The 17,481-nt window shown below is 49.0% G+C and overlaps 8 protein-coding genes across 8 annotated transcripts; all 8 read right to left on the bottom strand.

Annotated features, from left to right (window-relative positions):
- Positions 1-204: 204 nt before the first annotated feature.
- BABINDRAFT_159524 (glutamine amidotransferase subunit) lies at positions 205-3,256 on the bottom strand. Its single transcript, XM_019127710.1, has one exon. It carries the CDS (start codon positions 3,184-3,186, stop codon positions 298-300), a length of 2,889 nt encoding a protein of 962 aa, XP_018988390.1. The 5' UTR covers positions 3,187-3,256; the 3' UTR covers positions 205-297.
- Positions 3,257-4,094: 838 nt separating this feature from the next.
- On the bottom strand, positions 4,095-5,162 carry BABINDRAFT_159523 (pyridoxal kinase). The gene has a single exon (XM_019127709.1). It carries the CDS (start codon positions 5,130-5,132, stop codon positions 4,155-4,157), a length of 978 nt encoding a protein of 325 aa, XP_018988389.1. The 5' UTR covers positions 5,133-5,162; the 3' UTR covers positions 4,095-4,154.
- A 319-nt stretch (positions 5,163-5,481) lies between these two features.
- BABINDRAFT_44431 (putative ATP-dependent RNA helicase) lies at positions 5,482-8,338 on the bottom strand (the record flags this gene model as incomplete). The annotated part of the gene is made up of 1 exon (XM_019132106.1): positions 5,482-8,338. The coding sequence occupies one exon, from the start codon at positions 8,336-8,338 to the stop codon at positions 5,543-5,545; it is 2,796 nt and encodes a 931-aa protein (XP_018988388.1). The 3' UTR covers positions 5,482-5,542.
- A 1,494-nt stretch (positions 8,339-9,832) lies between these two features.
- Positions 9,833-10,318, bottom strand: ENT3 (Ent3p; the record flags this gene model as incomplete). The annotated part of the gene is made up of 1 exon (XM_019131515.1): positions 9,833-10,318. A coding segment is annotated over one exon (486 nt), but the record flags the coding sequence as incomplete, so codon positions are not given.
- Positions 10,319-11,427: 1,109 nt separating this feature from the next.
- Positions 11,428-12,117, bottom strand: BABINDRAFT_159522 (peptidylprolyl isomerase). Its single transcript, XM_019127708.1, has one exon. The coding sequence runs from the start codon at positions 12,087-12,089 to the stop codon at positions 11,550-11,552; it is 540 nt and encodes a 179-aa protein (XP_018988386.1). The 5' UTR covers positions 12,090-12,117; the 3' UTR covers positions 11,428-11,549.
- A 776-nt stretch (positions 12,118-12,893) lies between these two features.
- Positions 12,894-15,131, bottom strand: BABINDRAFT_5926 (M28 family metallopeptidase; the record flags this gene model as incomplete). The annotated part of the gene is made up of 1 exon (XM_019132327.1): positions 12,894-15,131. The coding sequence occupies one exon, from the start codon at positions 15,129-15,131 to the stop codon at positions 12,894-12,896; it is 2,238 nt and encodes a 745-aa protein (XP_018988385.1).
- A 235-nt stretch (positions 15,132-15,366) lies between these two features.
- BABINDRAFT_159521 (uncharacterized protein) lies at positions 15,367-15,878 on the bottom strand. The gene has a single exon (XM_019127707.1). It carries the CDS (start codon positions 15,655-15,657, stop codon positions 15,445-15,447), a length of 213 nt encoding a protein of 70 aa, XP_018988384.1. The 5' UTR covers positions 15,658-15,878; the 3' UTR covers positions 15,367-15,444.
- Positions 15,879-15,937: 59 nt separating this feature from the next.
- POL32 (DNA polymerase delta subunit) lies at positions 15,938-17,161 on the bottom strand. The gene has a single exon (XM_019127706.1). The coding sequence runs from the start codon at positions 17,139-17,141 to the stop codon at positions 15,975-15,977; it is 1,167 nt and encodes a 388-aa protein (XP_018988383.1). The 5' UTR covers positions 17,142-17,161; the 3' UTR covers positions 15,938-15,974.
- Positions 17,162-17,481: the final 320 nt, after the last annotated feature.

Genomic DNA, 17,481 nt, shown 5'->3' with positions numbered 1-17,481 from the left:
GCGATGGAAAGACCTTCATCGGATATTTACGGGTCCCTCTCGAGCTTTTAGCTTGTGACACATGCCAATTATCAGTCCAGTTGAGCTAGTATAAACGTTAAAAGGTGCCTCATTAGATCCAAATCATTTTGAGTATCGCCTGACAGTGATTACGGTTATCTGCTAGCATCTCGCTTTCATAGTTAATATATAACCTACGTATTTTCACTCGATATCGATATTAATTACATGGCATAGAATTAATATACATGTACGTATTTGCTTACCATCCACCGTACTCTTTAGTTCAACCCTGTGCTATGCACTTGGCCTCACGGGTAACTTCAGGATGGTTCCCTTCAAAATCTCCTTTAACTTAAACAAATTCGTGACCCTTAACTTCTCATTATCCAAATGGGCATTGTCGCTTGCCTGGCCGCACGGAATCTGCGCCACTGGTGCACCAAACACTTTCTCCATGTACCTTAACGTCGGGATAGACCCACCTTCTCGGATAAATAACGGCTCGACACCCCATGCGGCGACAATCTCCTGGCGCAAGATCTGGAACGCGGCGTTACGCGGATCCCCCAACCACGGCTCCGCCACCACCTGAACGTCCACCGAAAGCCGGTTGTCCGACTGCAGTTGACGAAACTTCTCCTCAAGATAAGCCTCCAAGTTCTGCTTGATAGCCTCTGTGTCCTGCTCTGGGATAGTGCGGATGGACAACGTTGCGCGAGCAAACTGGGAAATCACCGTGTTGTTGTCTGGGCCGGAAACTGTGACTTTGTGGACCGTGAGCGACGGTTTGACCCACCGGCGCATCAACGCCTCGGGATTCACATCTACCTTAATCGCATCCGCAAGCTCGTGGAAGTACTCAATATCCTCAGGGCTCAACTCCTTCACAGTGTTGTAGAAATCTGGCACCATCACTCTTCCGTCATCGTCGGATAACGTGCCGAGAAGGCGGATAAGGTCCATCGTGGGTTCCCGGGAAACCCCACCGTCCACCCCAGAATGGCGGTCCGGGCGGTCCGAGCCGATTTCGACTGAAGCTTTAACCACCCCGCGGAGACCATAATTAAGGCAAGGGGTGTGGTCGTCGAGCCAGTAAGAGTTGCTGAGTAAGATCCAGTCAATGTGGCCGATTTGCTCGCGGTTGCGCTCAACTGCAGCGCGGAAACCGCGTGAGCCGTATTCCTCTTCGCCTTCGATAAGGAAAACAACGTCTGAGGCGAGTTCGCCAGCGCTGGCGAGCTCGGCGACAGCAAAAATCGCCGCAAGTACGGGGCCTTTGTTGTCGGTGACACCGCGACCGTAGAGGTTGCCATTTTTGGCGATGAGCTGGAAAGGGTTGGTGTGCCAGGTGTCATCGATGGCCTCGATGACGTCGTAATGACCGTACCAAAGCACACGGGGACAGGGACTTCTGGAGGCAGATTCGGAAAAAACTCCATCACCGGAGCTTCCTGAGGCGTCGCCCGAACTATTGCCAGAAGGCTTGGAGGTTTCACTTGAAGCCTTACCAGTAGCGTCGCTGCTATCTGAAACACTGGAGTCTGAGGCACGGGCTTCACTCACACCCCGCTTAATAGCTTTGAAACACGCATATACAATTGGGTTCCCACAGTCCGTCGAGATTAACTCCGCTACCGCCCCGTACCGCATAAACAACCGGTATAAAAATCCCGCACACTGCCGCGAGTCATGCATGTGTTGCTCTGGGTTCTTTGACACCGTCTGATACGCTACAAAGCGCTCTAATGTCTCGAGTAAATGGTCGTTCCCAAAATTCTGGAGTTCACTGGACTGGGGTGGGTTTTGGAAGTCGTCAAGACACCACACGATAACCGAGTTGTCCACCCCGCCAGAAACGAGAAAATACCGGCCACCGCGCTGGAAGATACTCACCGCTAGGGCGTTGCCGCCATGGGCCATCCAGTCCTCCTTCTTCTCACCCGTGAGTCGCCACTTGTAGACCCCCGACTTGGTCACTTTGAAGATACAGTAGTTGTTCGTAGCAATCGCTTGGACGTCGCCTTCCGCCTGGAACTTCAAGTTCTTGATCAACTGGAGCGTGCTCAAGTCCCAGATCTTAACCTGGCCATCCGTGAGTCCCGCGTAGAGGTATGTACCACTGATGTCGAGACAAAGCACGCAGTCCTCGTTGTCGAGCGAGGCGAGTAGCCGCAAGCCCCCGGCAAGGCCCCAGATACGCACAAAGCCGTCACCGCCGGAAGTGAAAAGGAGTTCGTGCGCCTGAAACGCGCCAAAGTCGAGTCCGGGAACGAGCTTCATCGCATAGACGTAGCCGTTGTGGGCGTAACGCTTGATATTGGCAGAGGGAACCTCGATAAGCATGGAGGTTTGCTGGGCGGGAGATTTGGTCTGGAGGGGATTCATGCTGCCTCCAGGGCCTTTAGAGTCAAAGAATTTGTCCCAGCGGCGGGAAGGAAGGCGGTCGGGACGAGCAACCAGGCCCGGTACGGGCACGGTACTCGGACTAGGACTAGAGCCAGTGCTAGAGATGGTGCTAGAGACGGTACTAGAGTCTGTGTTTGCGTGAGACAAGGGAAAGGTTCCAAGACCCTGTGATTGGCCTCTGGCCTCGCTTGGCGTTTCGTTTCTGTTCTCGTCGCTAGTCTCACCGCTAGTCTCGCGGTGGTCCTCGTCTTCGCCTAGATCAAGAGTCACCCACGATACCGACGCGTTCTGCGCGCCAAAATAAAGTGTCTTGAGCGACTGTGACCATGCAATGCTAAAAATATCTCCGATATCCACAAGTGAGTATATCGTGAGCATCTCCTCCAACCGCTTCACACTCCAAACCTTCACGAGCGAGTCACAGCCCGCAGAGAACACATACTGCTCACAGCTGGAAGCCGCAAGACAGAGCACGGACCCCGCGTGGCCGCTGAGCTCTGCACGTTTTTCGTACGCGTCGAGGTCAAGCACGAGGATCTTGCCGTTCTGGGTCCCTACCCACAAAAGGCCCAGCTGTGGCAAGGCGACAACAGAGATGATGGAGTATCCATGGCTCCATTTGTGGACGAAGGAAGGCAAGGAATTATTGGCAGCAAGGCTGGACTCGGAATTTGTGTTAGGCAGCGGCGAATTGCGCAGCGTCGTGTCGTATGATTCTGGAACCGAAAGTGACAGCCACATGACCGAATCGTTGGGGTGGAGGCTGCTGAGACCCATGATGTAGGCAGAAAGAGGATGTGAAGATAACAGTGACTGAACTGAAATATACAAATGGCCTCTGGAAAAGAATAAGAAATATGGATGATAAAGATAAGGCAAGAGGCCAGTTCAAACCAGTCACCTGAGCCATATCGAAGTTGACCTGCATGGGGAAATCGACAGGTCACGTGTAATCACCCACTGCGGCCACGGCGGGTTTGGGGCAGAGCCAGGTCACGCAAGTCGTTCAAGACAATACGATCAGTGCGATTTTCTGGGGGCCTCCAGTGGGATGGTACGTATTAATTATTTATTTAGCCTTTCTTTCGTCCAATTCCAGGCGGGATTTTATGCGATAAAAACGCATGGAAGGGGGCTTCCATGGAAAAACAAATCACGACTAGTCCGGCCAGCTTAACTAAGAGGTATTTTAATGCTAATCGTAAAAACATAAAGAAAAATATTGGGGAAATTAAGCAATCCAGGACCTTACATCTCAAGTCTAGACATGGAATTCTACTCCCCTAGTAGATGGCCAGAGAATACGAAGAGAGTTCATCTTAGCCAGCCAGACTGTATAAATAAACCAGCCGTATCGAATAAATCTGAGTTCATTAAGGGGATAAGATACCAATCATAGTGTACAGCACCGAGTGTATAGGAAAATAAAATACAAGGAAATACGCATTCTGAAGCCTATTTCTATTCGAGCTTCATTCGGTCCAACCAGCGTTGGCTTTTGAAGTCATTTTATACCCTCGTCTACCTACACCCTTCCAACGAAAGCACAAACCTTATATAAGATCAATATTCTATTCACAATTGCAATATACCAGAGTCGAGGGCTTTCACTCGGACCTATAAAACTTTGGTACGATCATTCAAATCCCTATTTTCAAGCCTCTATGGAATCTACAATGTTAAAATCACGCTAGGAAAATTCAATAGGTCATAAAAATCTCACATGCAGTATCTTCTAATAAATATCATTTAAGCTCACACGGCAGGAAGTACTTTTCTTCCGCCTGGTATAGCTGCTGGCACTCGATGATGCGCAACTCGCAGTGCTTCATGCTCTCAGCAGACCCGATGGTCCCCCGCAAGGCCTCTCCCACCTCCCTGATCACCAAGCGATTTGTGACATGTAACACGTCAAGCATCACCGACAAAATCTCGTTCACGTTCTCCGCAAACGCGCGCTTGTGTTTCGCCACTCGGTCGAGAAGCAACGCCGAGAACAAGTCGCCCACACCTGTGAAGTACGAGTCGATGTGAGGAATCTTGAACAAAGTGACGATGCCCTGAGATGACGCCACCGCAAAAATAGACTTGCTAGAGGTGGGGTCAGCCCTGTCGCACGTTGTACGCTGCTGGACCTCATCCGGAAACTCAAGCGCGAGCGACGAAATCACCACGTGCCTCACGTTGTATTCTTCATGCAAGTACGTAAGACACCGCTTTAAACTGGCAGTATCAGTGATGGAAAACCCCACAAGAAGCTCCGCTTCGAACTGATTCGGCGTGATGATGTCCACGAGTCCCGACCTAAGGATGGCCTTGTAGGCCGGAATCACACTCTGTTCGACATATAACTGCCCCTCGTCACCCATAACCGGGTCCAATAACCAGATACACTCGGTGTCCCGCCGTTTGATATCCACACAAATCTCGCCTACCGCCTGCACCGCCTCATCACCCGGAATGTAGCCGGTCAAGAGCGCGTCATAGCGGAAGCCGATGTCCTTCAAGCCGTGGTAGATGTCTCGCAATTGTCCCGCGGTAGTTTTAGCCCCGTACACCTGCCCGTAGCCCGTGTGATTTGAAAAATTAACGGTGTTTAGCGTGTCCACGTCCCAGCCCTGACACTGCATCGGGAATGTAGCCGCCCGATTGCCCACGTATCCATGGACCACGTGTGACTGGATAGAAAGAACTTTTTTCGCCGGGAGGATATCCTCTAACATTAAATACGGTAGGAATGCTATCTAGGCGAAAGGATAAGCGATTGTGGCAGATTCTGAGTCGATATACGCCTCGATGTGTCACCACTCGGGAATGACTGAGTTATGCTGGTAACCGCACGACTGCGGGGTGGTGGTGGCTCACAAATAAAGATAGCACACCCTTTGCTTCCCTTTGTTTCTCGTAGTATGATAAAAATTTAAAAATCACATTGTACTGTTTCATGACTCCTCGGCATATTCCTTTAGAGGTGTTAATTGGAAACTACCTTGGGATTTGTTTGATAATATTTGCCACTACAACTAATCTAAACGTTTCGCTACTCTTTACATCCAATTCACTGGCGATAAACGTGTTTTTATACAATATACAGGGGATGGAGCCCACACCCTTCCTTAAAAAATTCTCACCCTTAGAACTTTCTCTTCTTCCCCCCCTTGGCTGGACGAGCGTTCTTCGCCTGCTTCTGCTCCTTAATCGCTCTTTCCCTTCTGATCTGCTCAGTCGACTTGATCTCATTGCTTGCCTGGCCCTTCTTGTTCCAACCCTTGACATGCACGCCCGACTCGACCGCCTTCTCCACCTTCTTCTTCTGCGTATGGTAGTCATCTCTGAACTTGTCTGGTAATTTTGGTGCGCTCACCTTCTTGTGCACAAACTTGTTGCCCCTGACGGTCGGCTTCTCCTGGGACCCAACCTTCATGTCGCCCACACCTCTGGCGTGCTTCCAGTTCTCATACCTCCCAGACCTGTAGGTGGCTGGAATCTTCTGTCCACTCTCACCGATGATGTACTTCTGGTCAGTCGACTGCTGGTTGATATACTTCTTTTTCTTGGTGTCCCACTTCATGACCTGGTTTGGTCTGCCTCTGATCTTGTCATCGTTATCCAAGTCGAACGCGGCATTCGCAGCTTCGTTCACAAACGACGGCTTGTATCTTTCGCCACCGTTGTTCACCGCGAGCTGCTGGTCCTGGATGACATTTGTAGGAGCATAATGGGAAATAAAGAAGTTTGGATCTCTGAACGACTTTTTGGTCTTGGTCGACTTCTTCAACGCGGCATCACCGTCCTCAAATGCCTCAGTCAACTCCTGCTCATTACTCACCGTGTAGCCAACCTCATTGCTGTCCCCCTTCAAGATTTCATCCTCCAAACCATGAGTAAACCCGGCCATTCTCTCCATCTCGAGCAATTCCCGCTTCTCTTTGGCACGTCTCTGGATTGGCGCAATCTGTCTGCGTCTCTTGTTCATCAAGGCAACCATGCTATCATCGTTCTTCCCAAACTCGAACACGGTTTCTTTGGAGTACCGGTTGGACAACTTGGCCAAAAATGCCTCCTTCTCCTTCTCAAGGTTAGCCCCGAAGAGAAGGTGCTGGTCGTCCCACGCGGCATTGATGATCTCTTTCGACCGCTTCATTGACTCTGGCGAGGCGGACGATCTGGTTCGGAAGTACAACTTCTCACCTTTGACCGCCACGTCTTTCAACGTAGAAACCTCATAGTTGTTCTTGATAAGGTTGTCGTACGTCTCCTGATAGTCTTCCAAGACAGTACGTGGAGCGGACCCGATCACCAAACGGTCGATGTACGACACCTTTGGCTTGAGATAAACCGCCAGTTCCTCCTCGCACTTTTGCTTGATGAGCTCACACTTCTTATCAAACATTGCGGTGAGCAAGAGCTTGCGCCCGAGGAAGAGCTCCAAGTCTAAGAGGTACGGCAACTCCTTCTCGCTGATAAGCGAGTACGCCCAACCCTTATTCCCCGCTCTCGCAGTTCTCCCCACTCTGTGGATGAAGATCTTGGATGACGCTGGAAGCGAGTAGTTCACCACGTTGGCAAGCACCGGAATGTCAATACCTCTGGCGGCGACGTCAGTAACCACTAAAACATTCGTCAATCCGGTCCGGAAGTTGAGGAGCTGCTGCTTTCTCGCGTATTGGTCCAACGCACCGTAGATGTACGACACGGCATACCCCACCGCCTTGAGCATCTTGGTGATGTACTCGACGTGGTGCTTTGTTGGAACAAACACAATGGTGGAATGCGGTGAAGGGAGCTGGTTGGCTGGCGGTAATCTCGGACGAAGCTTCTTCTTGCGCTTCTTGGTCTGTTCCTCGTCAGACTCCTCATCTGATGAATCTTTGTGCTTACTCATTGCACGGAGCTTTACCAACTGCTCTTCGGTGGCCAACGGAAGGTGAATTACCTCCTGTAACGTGAACAACAAGTTCGCCTCACGCTCATTTCGCTTGGTAGTGAAATACGCCATTTCCAAGTTTTCTGAAATTTTCGTCTCAGCGTCTAAACGCACCAATACCGGGTTCGTCAAACCGGCCTTTGCAAAGTCAATCAAGGAAGTTGGTAAAGTGGCAGAGAACAATAAACTCTGTCTGTTAGGAGGCAAGGCTGCTAACAATTCGTTCAACTGCTCAGAAAACCCCATCTCGAACAATCTATCAGCTTCGTCGAACACAATGTATTCTACAGCCTTCAAGTCAAGCTGCATTTCCGTCTTCAAGTGCAAGAAACGGCCGGGCGTGGCCACCACGATGTCGGGGTTGTTCGTCATTGACGAAAACTGGTCGTCTAACGAGTCACCTCCCATCAACACAATTGGTCTGAGATCCGTGCCTCGGCTGAACTCCTTCACTTGCTTATACGTCTGGTTCGCTAACTCTCTGGAGGGGGACAAGATTACCGCTCTGACCCCAATCTTGGCGCTGTGTGCCTTTAACTTCTCAATCACTGGGAGCACGAACGCGGCAGTCTTACCCGAACCGGTTCTGGCCATCCCAACCACATCTCTGTTCTGCAAAATGAGTGGAATGGTCTTTCTCTGGATCGGCGTTGGCTGCTTGAATCCCTTCTTGCCGATATTCTGGAGGATAAATTTGGACAACCCGAAACTCGCGAAGGACCCATTTTTGGCCTTCTTCGCCAGCGGCGTCTGCGACGTGAAGTACGACAGGATTTCCTCGTCCTGGCCCTCATTATCTGAGAGCTCTAACGACGGGAACGCCGTCTTGGTCACCTTGGCCACCTTGGCCACCTTCTGTTTCTTCTTTGGCTGCTCCTCGTCGTCCGACGACATGATTTCGTCCTGGAACTCGCCATCGGACGCGATATCAGACTCGTCGGACGACCCACTGATGTCCAATGCAATGTTACTCGCAATGTCGTATTCTTCGTTATCAGACATGTGTGAGAGAAAGAGGATGGAAAGAGAGATGGGATGAGCTGAGAATTTTTATTTTCTGCGTATAATTTTTCATAAAAAAGAAAAAAAGCATGCGAGCCGCAGGGATACATACAGGATATGTGAGATGAGCAGGGAAATATCAGTAACGTGGTAATAGAAAAGGTTACTAAGACAATATGGGTGAAAAAGACTCTTAACGTCGGTAGCCCTTTTTTTCAAAGCATTTATTAGAAGCGGCTTAAGAGAAGGGTGCTTAGTTTGTAGCTATTCTCACACCAATTTCACACTTTTTTGTACAAGGCTTTCTTAGTTGAGCCAGGATGTCACAGGGTTAATAGCTTTTCTTGGCTTGCTGTTCTCCTAAATTCATATAAATGTCGATACCTTGACTTACACTAGTATACGGATGAAATTCTACTTCCTGGTATCAAAGAACAATCAGCTACTGGCTCATCTGTCCAGAAATATTGATGCATGCTAGAGCTGCAAAATTTCAGTCCTTGAACATCCAATCGCCTCTGCCTTAATCTACCATTACGACTTACCACTCGATTCATTTACCAGGACCCAGTATTTATTTCTTGACTACCATCTTGAATGCTACTTGGCGTGCATTCAGGGAATTGCTCAGACATTTAACCATTGAGCAATGACCCCTCCTTTCATTTAATATTCGATACATCCTCTCAACCCCTACCAGGCTGACCTATGTCTTACAATCTCGAAATCAGGAATAAGCATAAACAAAGATGTCGAGGCCAATTATAATACACTCCTATAAATCACTTAGAAGGACAACAAGTCGAGGTCGTTGGGGTTGCTCTGGGTGCTCTGGGTGCTCTTAGCTGGAGCCGGCACGGAGCCCATCCCGAGGAAGTCATCGTCGAAGGTGCTGGCCGCCGGCGTCGGCTGCTGAGCCGGCTTGACGTGAGCCTGGGCATGGGACTGCGTCTTGGCGGAAGAAAACAAGGAGCTGAAGGCATCGTCTTTTTTGGCCGGCGTGGCAAACGGTTGAGGAGCCGCAAGAGGGGCAGGCGCCGCATTCGCATATGTTGGCGTAGCGGTGAAGGCCCCGAAGTCCCCAAAGTCGTTGGTAGCGGTAGGAGCAGTCTGGTACAATCCGTTGAGGTTTAAGCCCGTAGGGGCTGGGGCTGGGGAGGCGCTCTGGAAGTCGTCAAAGTCATCATCGTCATCTTCCTCAAGAGTGGACTTTGGTGCTGGAGCTTCGTCAAAAGAGAACAAGTTGACCTCTGGAGCCTTGGAAGCGCTGGCGGTAACTCTGGAGGTGGAGGTGGTGCCATTGGCTCTGGATCTCAGGCTCTCACCAGCGTCATATTCTTCAAACTCCTTTTGACCACCGGTTCTGTGCTCCTCGTATCTCTCACCGTAAACCCCACCATCCCCATAAACGCGGTTGGTGGTGTATTCATCATCATCGTACGTGTGACGCTGTCTTGGTCTGTTAGAGGGAGCACCACCCACATCGGCAGAGGCAACACCACCAAACTTCTTGGCGTTCTCTCTGGCTTTTTTACGCTCGGATCTGATCTGCGACTCATCGTTCAACAAGCTGATCAACACCTTTGCACGGTTGCGCACGTTAATGCCCTGGTCCTGGCCCTTAGAATCCACGTAGTGGAAAGAGCGTAACATTGTGATGACGCTGATGTTGGCTCTGGCGTCGTCCACGAGTCTCTCAGACCCGTTTTTGATCAAGTACTCCAACAACTGTAACGCCTTGTAGATCTGACGCCATTCGTTGGCGGCCTTCTCGGTGAAGCGTCTGAAGACCATCCCGATGATCTCCTCTCTCTCGCGAAAGTTGTACGTTCCGGCGGCGATCTGCTGCATTAACGATGAGCTTGCACCCCATGGCTCGTTGTTCGTGGCCTCACGGACCTTGGACTCCATCTCCGTGAAGTTGTAGACCACTGCGGGTGTTAGTGCTGATCGGCAAGATTTTCTATGTATACGCACCATTTTGCGCTTTGCGCACATATGCCTTGACTTCGTACAAGTTCAAATCCTTCAATTTCTTGTTCAAAATGTCCATCGTGTGTGTGTATAGAGAGTTAGCGGAAAGAGCGGGCTGAGTTGACATAACCGCTAATATGGGCAATCGATAGGGTGTCCGTAACGGCAGCTGGTACGGACACGCCCAAACCACGCCAACGGGACACGAAGTGCCCTTAGTAATTGTTTTTTTCCGCTTGAACAGTCGTTAATAGCACTTTTTATTAACGGTTAGTGTATTAACTATTTAAAATTTATTCTCTGTGGGCTTGTGACGACGCCTGTGATACGGCACACGGTGGCAAGATGGGTCGAGGCGTGCACTAATCTACTGAGCCAAAGGTCTTGGGGCTAGAATCAAGGCTGGTATAATGCGATTCTACATACGGTTTCAATATACATAGAAAGGAGATTTTAAGGGCTGGCTAGATACTTTTGAATGGGCCCAGATAAAACCCGGAAAATAGGTTTTTTTTTTCTTTAAGGTCTTGGCGTTTTAAGGGCTCCGGAGTTCCACGTCATACAAAATTTGCTTGCCCTCGAAGTGCATTTGAAAAAGCCGCTGCTTAGCTGTAGAGTATGTCAATTACTTCAATCGTCTTACTAGGCTAACCTGGTATCCTAGCTAATTATTTAAATACAAACCTGTTTTCCAATTGGAATGGCTTTTTGGCAAATCTCGGGTATATGGTACAGTCGGGGCTATGCCGGTACATAAGGAGATATCGACTGCCTAGAGTTAGAAGAAGTCCCTGGTATATCCGGCCTAGTAGTCAAGTAGATGCTCCAGCACTGAGTAACGTTCCCCTGAATTCGGGATAAAAGCTCAAAATGGTTAATATAACATTGGCCAGCCTCTAATTCAAACCCCTCCGACGGAAGTACTGACTTTATTGGCCATAACTCTTTGGTTTATTCATAGCTCCCTCTGGCCCTTTAATTATCATCCTTTAAAGAGTAGGCATGGTGATGCTGGAAGCCAATTACCATCTCACGCCAACGTAAAAATCACCTTCAGTCCATGCCCACATACGAAGAATCAGGGACCTACAGCTAGCACAGTCGCTCTAATAATACCATATCTTCACTGTCTTTAGCGGAAATCGCCTCTTACAGCTTTCTTTCTCTTTTTAAAATATCACCTCCTTACACTTATCGGTATATCATTAAATTGATTCAAACTGTTCATAGGAATTACTTACAACTCACCACACTCTTCAATGACGACGCGGGCTCTGGTAGCACCGGACTGGGAGCCAACGGCCTCGATGGCCTCGACGGTTTCATAACCCTTAGTGACTTCACCGAAAACGACGTGAGCACCGTCCAACCACGGGGTGGCAATGGTAGTGATGAAGAACTGGGACCCGTTGGTGTTCGGACCAGCGTTGGCCATGGACAACAAACCCGGCTTGGTGTGCTTCTTGGCGAAGTTCTCATCGGCGAATTTTTCGCCGTAGATGGATTTACCACCGGTACCGTTACCGCGGGTAAAGTCACCGCCCTGCAACATGAACTGCGGGATAACTCTGTGGAAGCTGGACTTGGCGTAACCGAAGCCCTTTTCACCGGTGCACAAGGCACGGAAGTTTTCAGCGGTCTTTGGAACGACGTCGTCGTACAATTCGAACTCGATTCTTGGCTGGATCTGACCGTTGATCGATGGGGTGAAGAAAACCTTCTTGCCCATGGCAACGGTAGAGGTGGAGAACGTACGGATGGTGGCTCTGGAGAACATTGTGGATGGGGATGAAAGGCAAGGTCCAATGAAGAGGGTGTGAAATTTTATAAAAAGCGGAGCGGGGTGATTGTCATTATGGTTGCGCGCCGCAGAGAATTGGTCAGGGGACGACGTTGGTATCATTGGAGGATACCCCCAGTACATCGGCCGCAAATTAGTCAGCGCATGTCTTACCGTTCTGTCCAGAATTGAGTGCAAGTTTAATTAAACTCGGGTCAATAATGTTTTCCTATATTTCCTATATCTGTGGTATTGAGTACCGTTTGAAAAGCTTGGATTCTGGGAGAAAACGCCTGATCGAGCGAAAGTTTTGCTATGGAGGTAGCCAAATTATCGGACTAAACTTCCGCAAAAGTAATTATATACAAGATACGGTGGGTGCGATTGAGAAAATTTATAGGTGAAGAATCTCAAAAAACCGCTGAAAAATTTTTGCGAGTTTTATATACGAACATGGGGAGATGAAAGACGTCAGTAAATTGTTGTTGTCTTGGTAGGTTGGAATGGGAAACCATTCGCGGAGAGGTGGCTTTATCTAACAGCAACTGTGAGTTACAGAAAACCTTGTCATCATACAAGATCGGGTTCCTAAATCTGGATCACGGCATCTCGAACTAGGGGCGATCGGAGAATTTATCAAGCTTTAAATTTTCTCCGGGACATTACAAGGTTAACCACTTACAAGAAGCCCTTACACCTAAGACTCATCAAAGGTTACCGTCATAATTTAGAGAAAAGGTGCTCCGATTTAATTATACACCCAGACGGAGTCTCAACGGTGGCCGCTCAAAAATACACTTTTCACAGTAGAATGGCGATAGCAGCATTCACCTGACCGATAAGGATGAACATCCATCTCACGGCTGCATCGTAATCCTGATCCCGCAAAGCTTCGGACAAACCCGGGAATACATCACCGGGATATCCTTCTTCTCTGTGGGGGGCATACACCGCGTGCTTCATCCATGGCCTCGCGGTTAACCCTTCCTCGTACAAGAACGCCTTATCGAGGGCCAATAGTATCCGGTTCGCACGCTTGATCCGGAATGCAAGTTTGATCTTGTAATAGAAGTGGAACCAAGCGTAGTCCTGTGTTACTTCCCTCTGAAGATCTCCGAGGTACGCATCAAACGACGTGGCAGTGGCATGGAAATCGTTCAATCTCTGCCGGAGGTGTTTCGATACATCTGAGAAAACAATAAATCCATTGAAATCACGCGGGTTGGTGAGCCATGGATGGAGAAGTTCCAAGCTTTGGTAGTATTCATATAGCTTTGCCGCGTAGTCTGCGGTCCGCATGTACGTCACCTCATTTTCTGATAATTGAATCGCCACCATCCCCAAATATTTCGCCATGGTGTTGTGGTAGCGGTACTCCGGATCGACAAACGTATCCATCCAGTGGATAGAGTCATAGTTCGAATGGTCGTGGAACACCGCATCGGTTTCTGAATTCGCAAACCGCATATCCACAGAGGGAATTCCAAGGTGGTGCTGGAATGAGGTAAAATCGGACCCAGACCCTAACAACCCCACTTCACCGTTGCTCGACTGGTTTTTCCAATATTGAGCCAAACTGATCCTTTGCCCGTTGAAAGACACCTTCTTTGCAGTTTCCACCAACGTTTCTTTGAGCAACGGATGGCCATTCGCCATGAAGTACGACCCTATCACCCCCACATCAAGATTCAAGTAACAAACCGCTGTCCCTTGGAGCTTGGCGGCTTCATCCTCTGCATACGCAGTGGAACCTAGCATTCCCATTTCCTCGCCATCCCATGACGCAAACGTGATCGTTCTAAGCGGCTTCCAACCCTTCTTAAGCAACCTTCCGTACACTCGGATAATCTCTATCATGATGGCAGAACCAGAGTTGGGGTCTCCAGCACCGCCAGTAGTCCACGAGTCTCTGTGGTTCCCAATCACAATCTCCTCATCCGATATAATCCCGTGGATTTTCCCTATTATATTATGCACTTGGTCCACGTAGTTACTTTGTTCGTTGTACAAGTTGAGTTCAGTGTCGATGGAGGGACCGGGAGAATAATCAAACGATTCAAGATTACCGCTCCATCCAGGCATTGAGTTGTTGTTGAGGGTGCGCAAAATCGGCTCTATGGCCTCGTAGCTTATGGGTAAAGACGGAATCTTAGGAAGGAGCGGACTTGACAGATTGGACGGAGCGCCAGGTTGGTCGGTGAAATACATAACGGAGCCTCGTTGGATGGAGCTAGGGTTTCGCGCCGGGCCGTATGGATACGGTTTGAATCCATTTTTCACCGTCATGTCCCCATCATCGCCCGGATCAGAATAAAGAACCACGCCGATTGCCCCGTACAACTCCGCGTTTTTCACCTTCAACCCGCGGAAGATCCCCCCATAGCGACAGATAACAATCCTTTGGCTGATTTGAATTCCATGAGCTAGTAATAATTCAAAGTCTTCTAGCATGCAGTAGTTGGCGAAAATGTACTTCCCGGTGACATTGCCGCTAGCAGAGTACCCGTGGTGGCCGGGGATGCCATCCTTCCGTCTAGAAGTTTCATCTTCAGGTAGCGTATCCTCCTTCAAATTAAGATCCTCCAATACTCTACCCTTCTGATCCACCAACTTGAGGTGGTTTGCGACGTGGTGACTCGTCCACACATTGTAGCTCTTTCGTGTTACGTCTAAGCCGTACTTCCGGAACTTCTCTTCGGTGAACTCCGCCATTTGAATGTTACCGGCCAAATGAGGGCCCCTGGTGTACTCCTCAAGCCACCTTCTGGCGTGGTTTGTCTCGGATAACTGGTTCAAGTATACCCTTTGCACCTCGGCAAAACTGAGCCTGTCGCCATGGAATCGCTTCAAGTCACGGCTAAAGGAAGTACGCTCGAGAAACGTGAGGTGGAAGCCAAGAATAAAGAGAATTCCAAAGAGGCATATCAGGAGGAAGCGTTTGTGGTTGTGTGGGTGAGGTTTAGGCGTCCCCGGTGGCAGTTCTGGCAATGGCGGTTCAAGTAATGGCGTTGCTTCGCCTGCTTCAGGGGGGGTTGGCATGGTGGTGGATATGTTGTACGGAACTTTCAGGTTGTTTTCATAGGTATATAATAATATTGTTTATTGTAGCTGGTATGATTCAATTGCGCTTTGTGGAAGAGTTGTAATATAAGTGAGAGGGTGTGATATTGCCCCATAATTGCTACCCACATCCGGATATGATAGAATATAGCCGAGCGCGCCGCACCAGCACTGACATCCCCACCTTACTCTGGATATGGCCCTTGAGATTCTTCTTCGAATCGTAAACTGGGTTGTGTTCTAATACGGATGTTTAGGATTAATTTAATCACTGTGTTTGAAGCAGTAATGGTTAGTATTTAATAGTGATAGCCGGTGTGGTAACACCTATTGCTGGCCTAATGGATCTAGGAACATGTGTACCGCGTGGTACTGGTACCGGTTCTGTGGAATTTGACGCCCACTCTGAGAGTTCATGAGGATAGTTATAGGTGGAATATGTATTAAGCAGGTATTGGGCTGATCGTCTCGTTGTAGGCCCTTCAAATCCCCCTCGTAGCTCCATATTTGATATCCAGGTCACTAACATTATCCGAAATTATCCGAAGGGCAACCGTTAACCATGTTGTATATTTGTATATGTGGACGTATATAGATAAAACATTATCTCCCAGGAACTTTCAATCACCTTCTGTCGATACCTGGAGATCTAGCCTCACCATACATGTATCAGTACTCCGTAAATGATCAAATTAAGACCAATCTCAGAATAGAAGCTACATGTGAATTCAAAATGAAAGGATTTCTCACTTTCCGATTAACCAAACCAGTCTACAGATAAAATTAAGAATATCAATGTTATTTTATAAGCCCCTCTACCCCCTATTTCTTACCAAAAAAGTTCATCAACGACGATTGGGTGGTCTTGCGCTTCTTGGACGAATCGCTCGCTTTCTGCTTCGTTGGAGAAGTGCTGGACTTGCGTGACGCATAACTCGAAGGCTCCTTCTCCTTCTTTGCGGAGGTGTTAACTCGCGTAACCAAGTAGCCATCTTCATCCATGAAATTTTCCACTGCTGGGGGCTCCTCTACCGGTTCAATCTCCTCTGCGGGCTCAGGTTCCTCCACTTCGATCAACGATGTGTCGATTTCAGCACCCACCGGCTCAGATACTAATTCTCCACGGGTCTCTTGGGTATCCTCAATGACCACCAGAGAGCCCTTCTGGGAACTGCTCTCATCCCAGCCGCAATCGTCGTCGTCGTTGAACATGCCCTCCAACTCCTTCAACTGTTCGTCCCGCTTGCTCGGGGCAGCCGGAGCGAGATCTTCGGGCTCAACCTCCTCCACATCCGCAATTACCACCCGTTCGCTCTTCTCCGTCTTTCTAGATGTGTACGCCGCTCTGGTTGGCTCTGTTTGGGCGCGGGCGGACGGCCTCGCCACAGGGGAAGGCGCTACCTGAACCTTTCTTGAAACATATCTCGACGGTGCCAGTGTAAACATCGAAGGTTTCTCGGCTTTCTCAACTTTCTCGACTTTCGTAGACTCGGGAGCGGTGCTGGCTTTAACCGCCGGACGGTTCGGCACCCTAGCTGGCGGCACCCTGGGGGCTCTTCTGGATGCATTGAGCTTCTTTTCTGGACCCTTAATGAGTCCCCAGGCCTTCATATGTTCGTCAGTGTACTCAAATGCGTTCATAACCGCTGGGTCCGGGAGTAGGTTCGCGGTGATGTCAGCAATAGGGGCTAACGAGTAGATGTGGACGGAGTCGATTCTCTCGAATTCCGCTTTGATGGATTCTAAGTTCGCATCGTCATACAACTTGATGGTCAAAGTGCTGGACGGACCTGCTAGTTTTCCGGAAACCATGTAGGAAGCAAAAAGCTGGTCTGTATAGGAGGCCTTGTTCTTTTCGTAAAAGGAATACAACAAGTTTTTGGCATCGTGGACCGATGTCGCGAGCTGGCGGGAGAGCAAGCGGTAGGATGCGGATTGCTTGTTGACAAAAAGCCAGTTTGAGAGGAACTTTTCACTTTCTAATTCCATACTGAAAGTCTTGGTGTGAAGGTTGTATATGGTTGAGTTGCTGGTTTTTCAGATGCGCGTTAAAAAAAATGCGACGCGTCGAAAAACGAAAACCGCACAGTGGGAGAGACCTCCAAAGTATGGCCCCAACTCAGTCAAAATTAATATGGGCGTTATAAGTAACTCAGATATTGCAAAGATATGGTATAAATACATTTTAGAAGGTGGTAGTTTGCTTTCTGTTTCAAATACAATCTATAGGGCTTTTGGCATGGCACACGATATACTCAGATTCCAAAATACCCCCTAGCTTGCCTCTTGAGCTGGTTGGAACTTAACTATTTTTTGACCTATTGCTAAC

Source organism: Babjeviella inositovora, assembly GCF_001661335.1.
Source record: "Babjeviella inositovora NRRL Y-12698 unplaced genomic scaffold BABINscaffold_1, whole genome shotgun sequence".
In the NCBI taxonomy this organism is placed as follows: domain Eukaryota; kingdom Fungi; phylum Ascomycota; class Pichiomycetes; order Serinales; genus Babjeviella; species Babjeviella inositovora.
This window is presented reverse-complemented; position numbering and strand designations above follow the sequence as displayed.

Excerpts from the sequence above, each read along its gene's own strand:
- BABINDRAFT_159524 (XM_019127710.1), bottom strand. The coding sequence starts at position 3,186 with ATGGGTCTCAGCAGCCTCCACCCCAACGATTCGGTCATGTGGCTGTCA.
- BABINDRAFT_159523 (XM_019127709.1), bottom strand. The coding sequence starts at position 5,132 with ATGTTAGAGGATATCCTCCCGGCGAAAAAAGTTCTTTCTATCCAGTCA.
- BABINDRAFT_159521 (XM_019127707.1), bottom strand. The coding sequence starts at position 15,657 with ATGGAGCTACGAGGGGGATTTGAAGGGCCTACAACGAGACGATCAGCC.
- BABINDRAFT_159522 (XM_019127708.1), bottom strand. The coding sequence starts at position 12,089 with ATGTTCTCCAGAGCCACCATCCGTACGTTCTCCACCTCTACCGTTGCC.
- POL32 (XM_019127706.1), bottom strand. The coding sequence starts at position 17,141 with ATGGAATTAGAAAGTGAAAAGTTCCTCTCAAACTGGCTTTTTGTCAAC.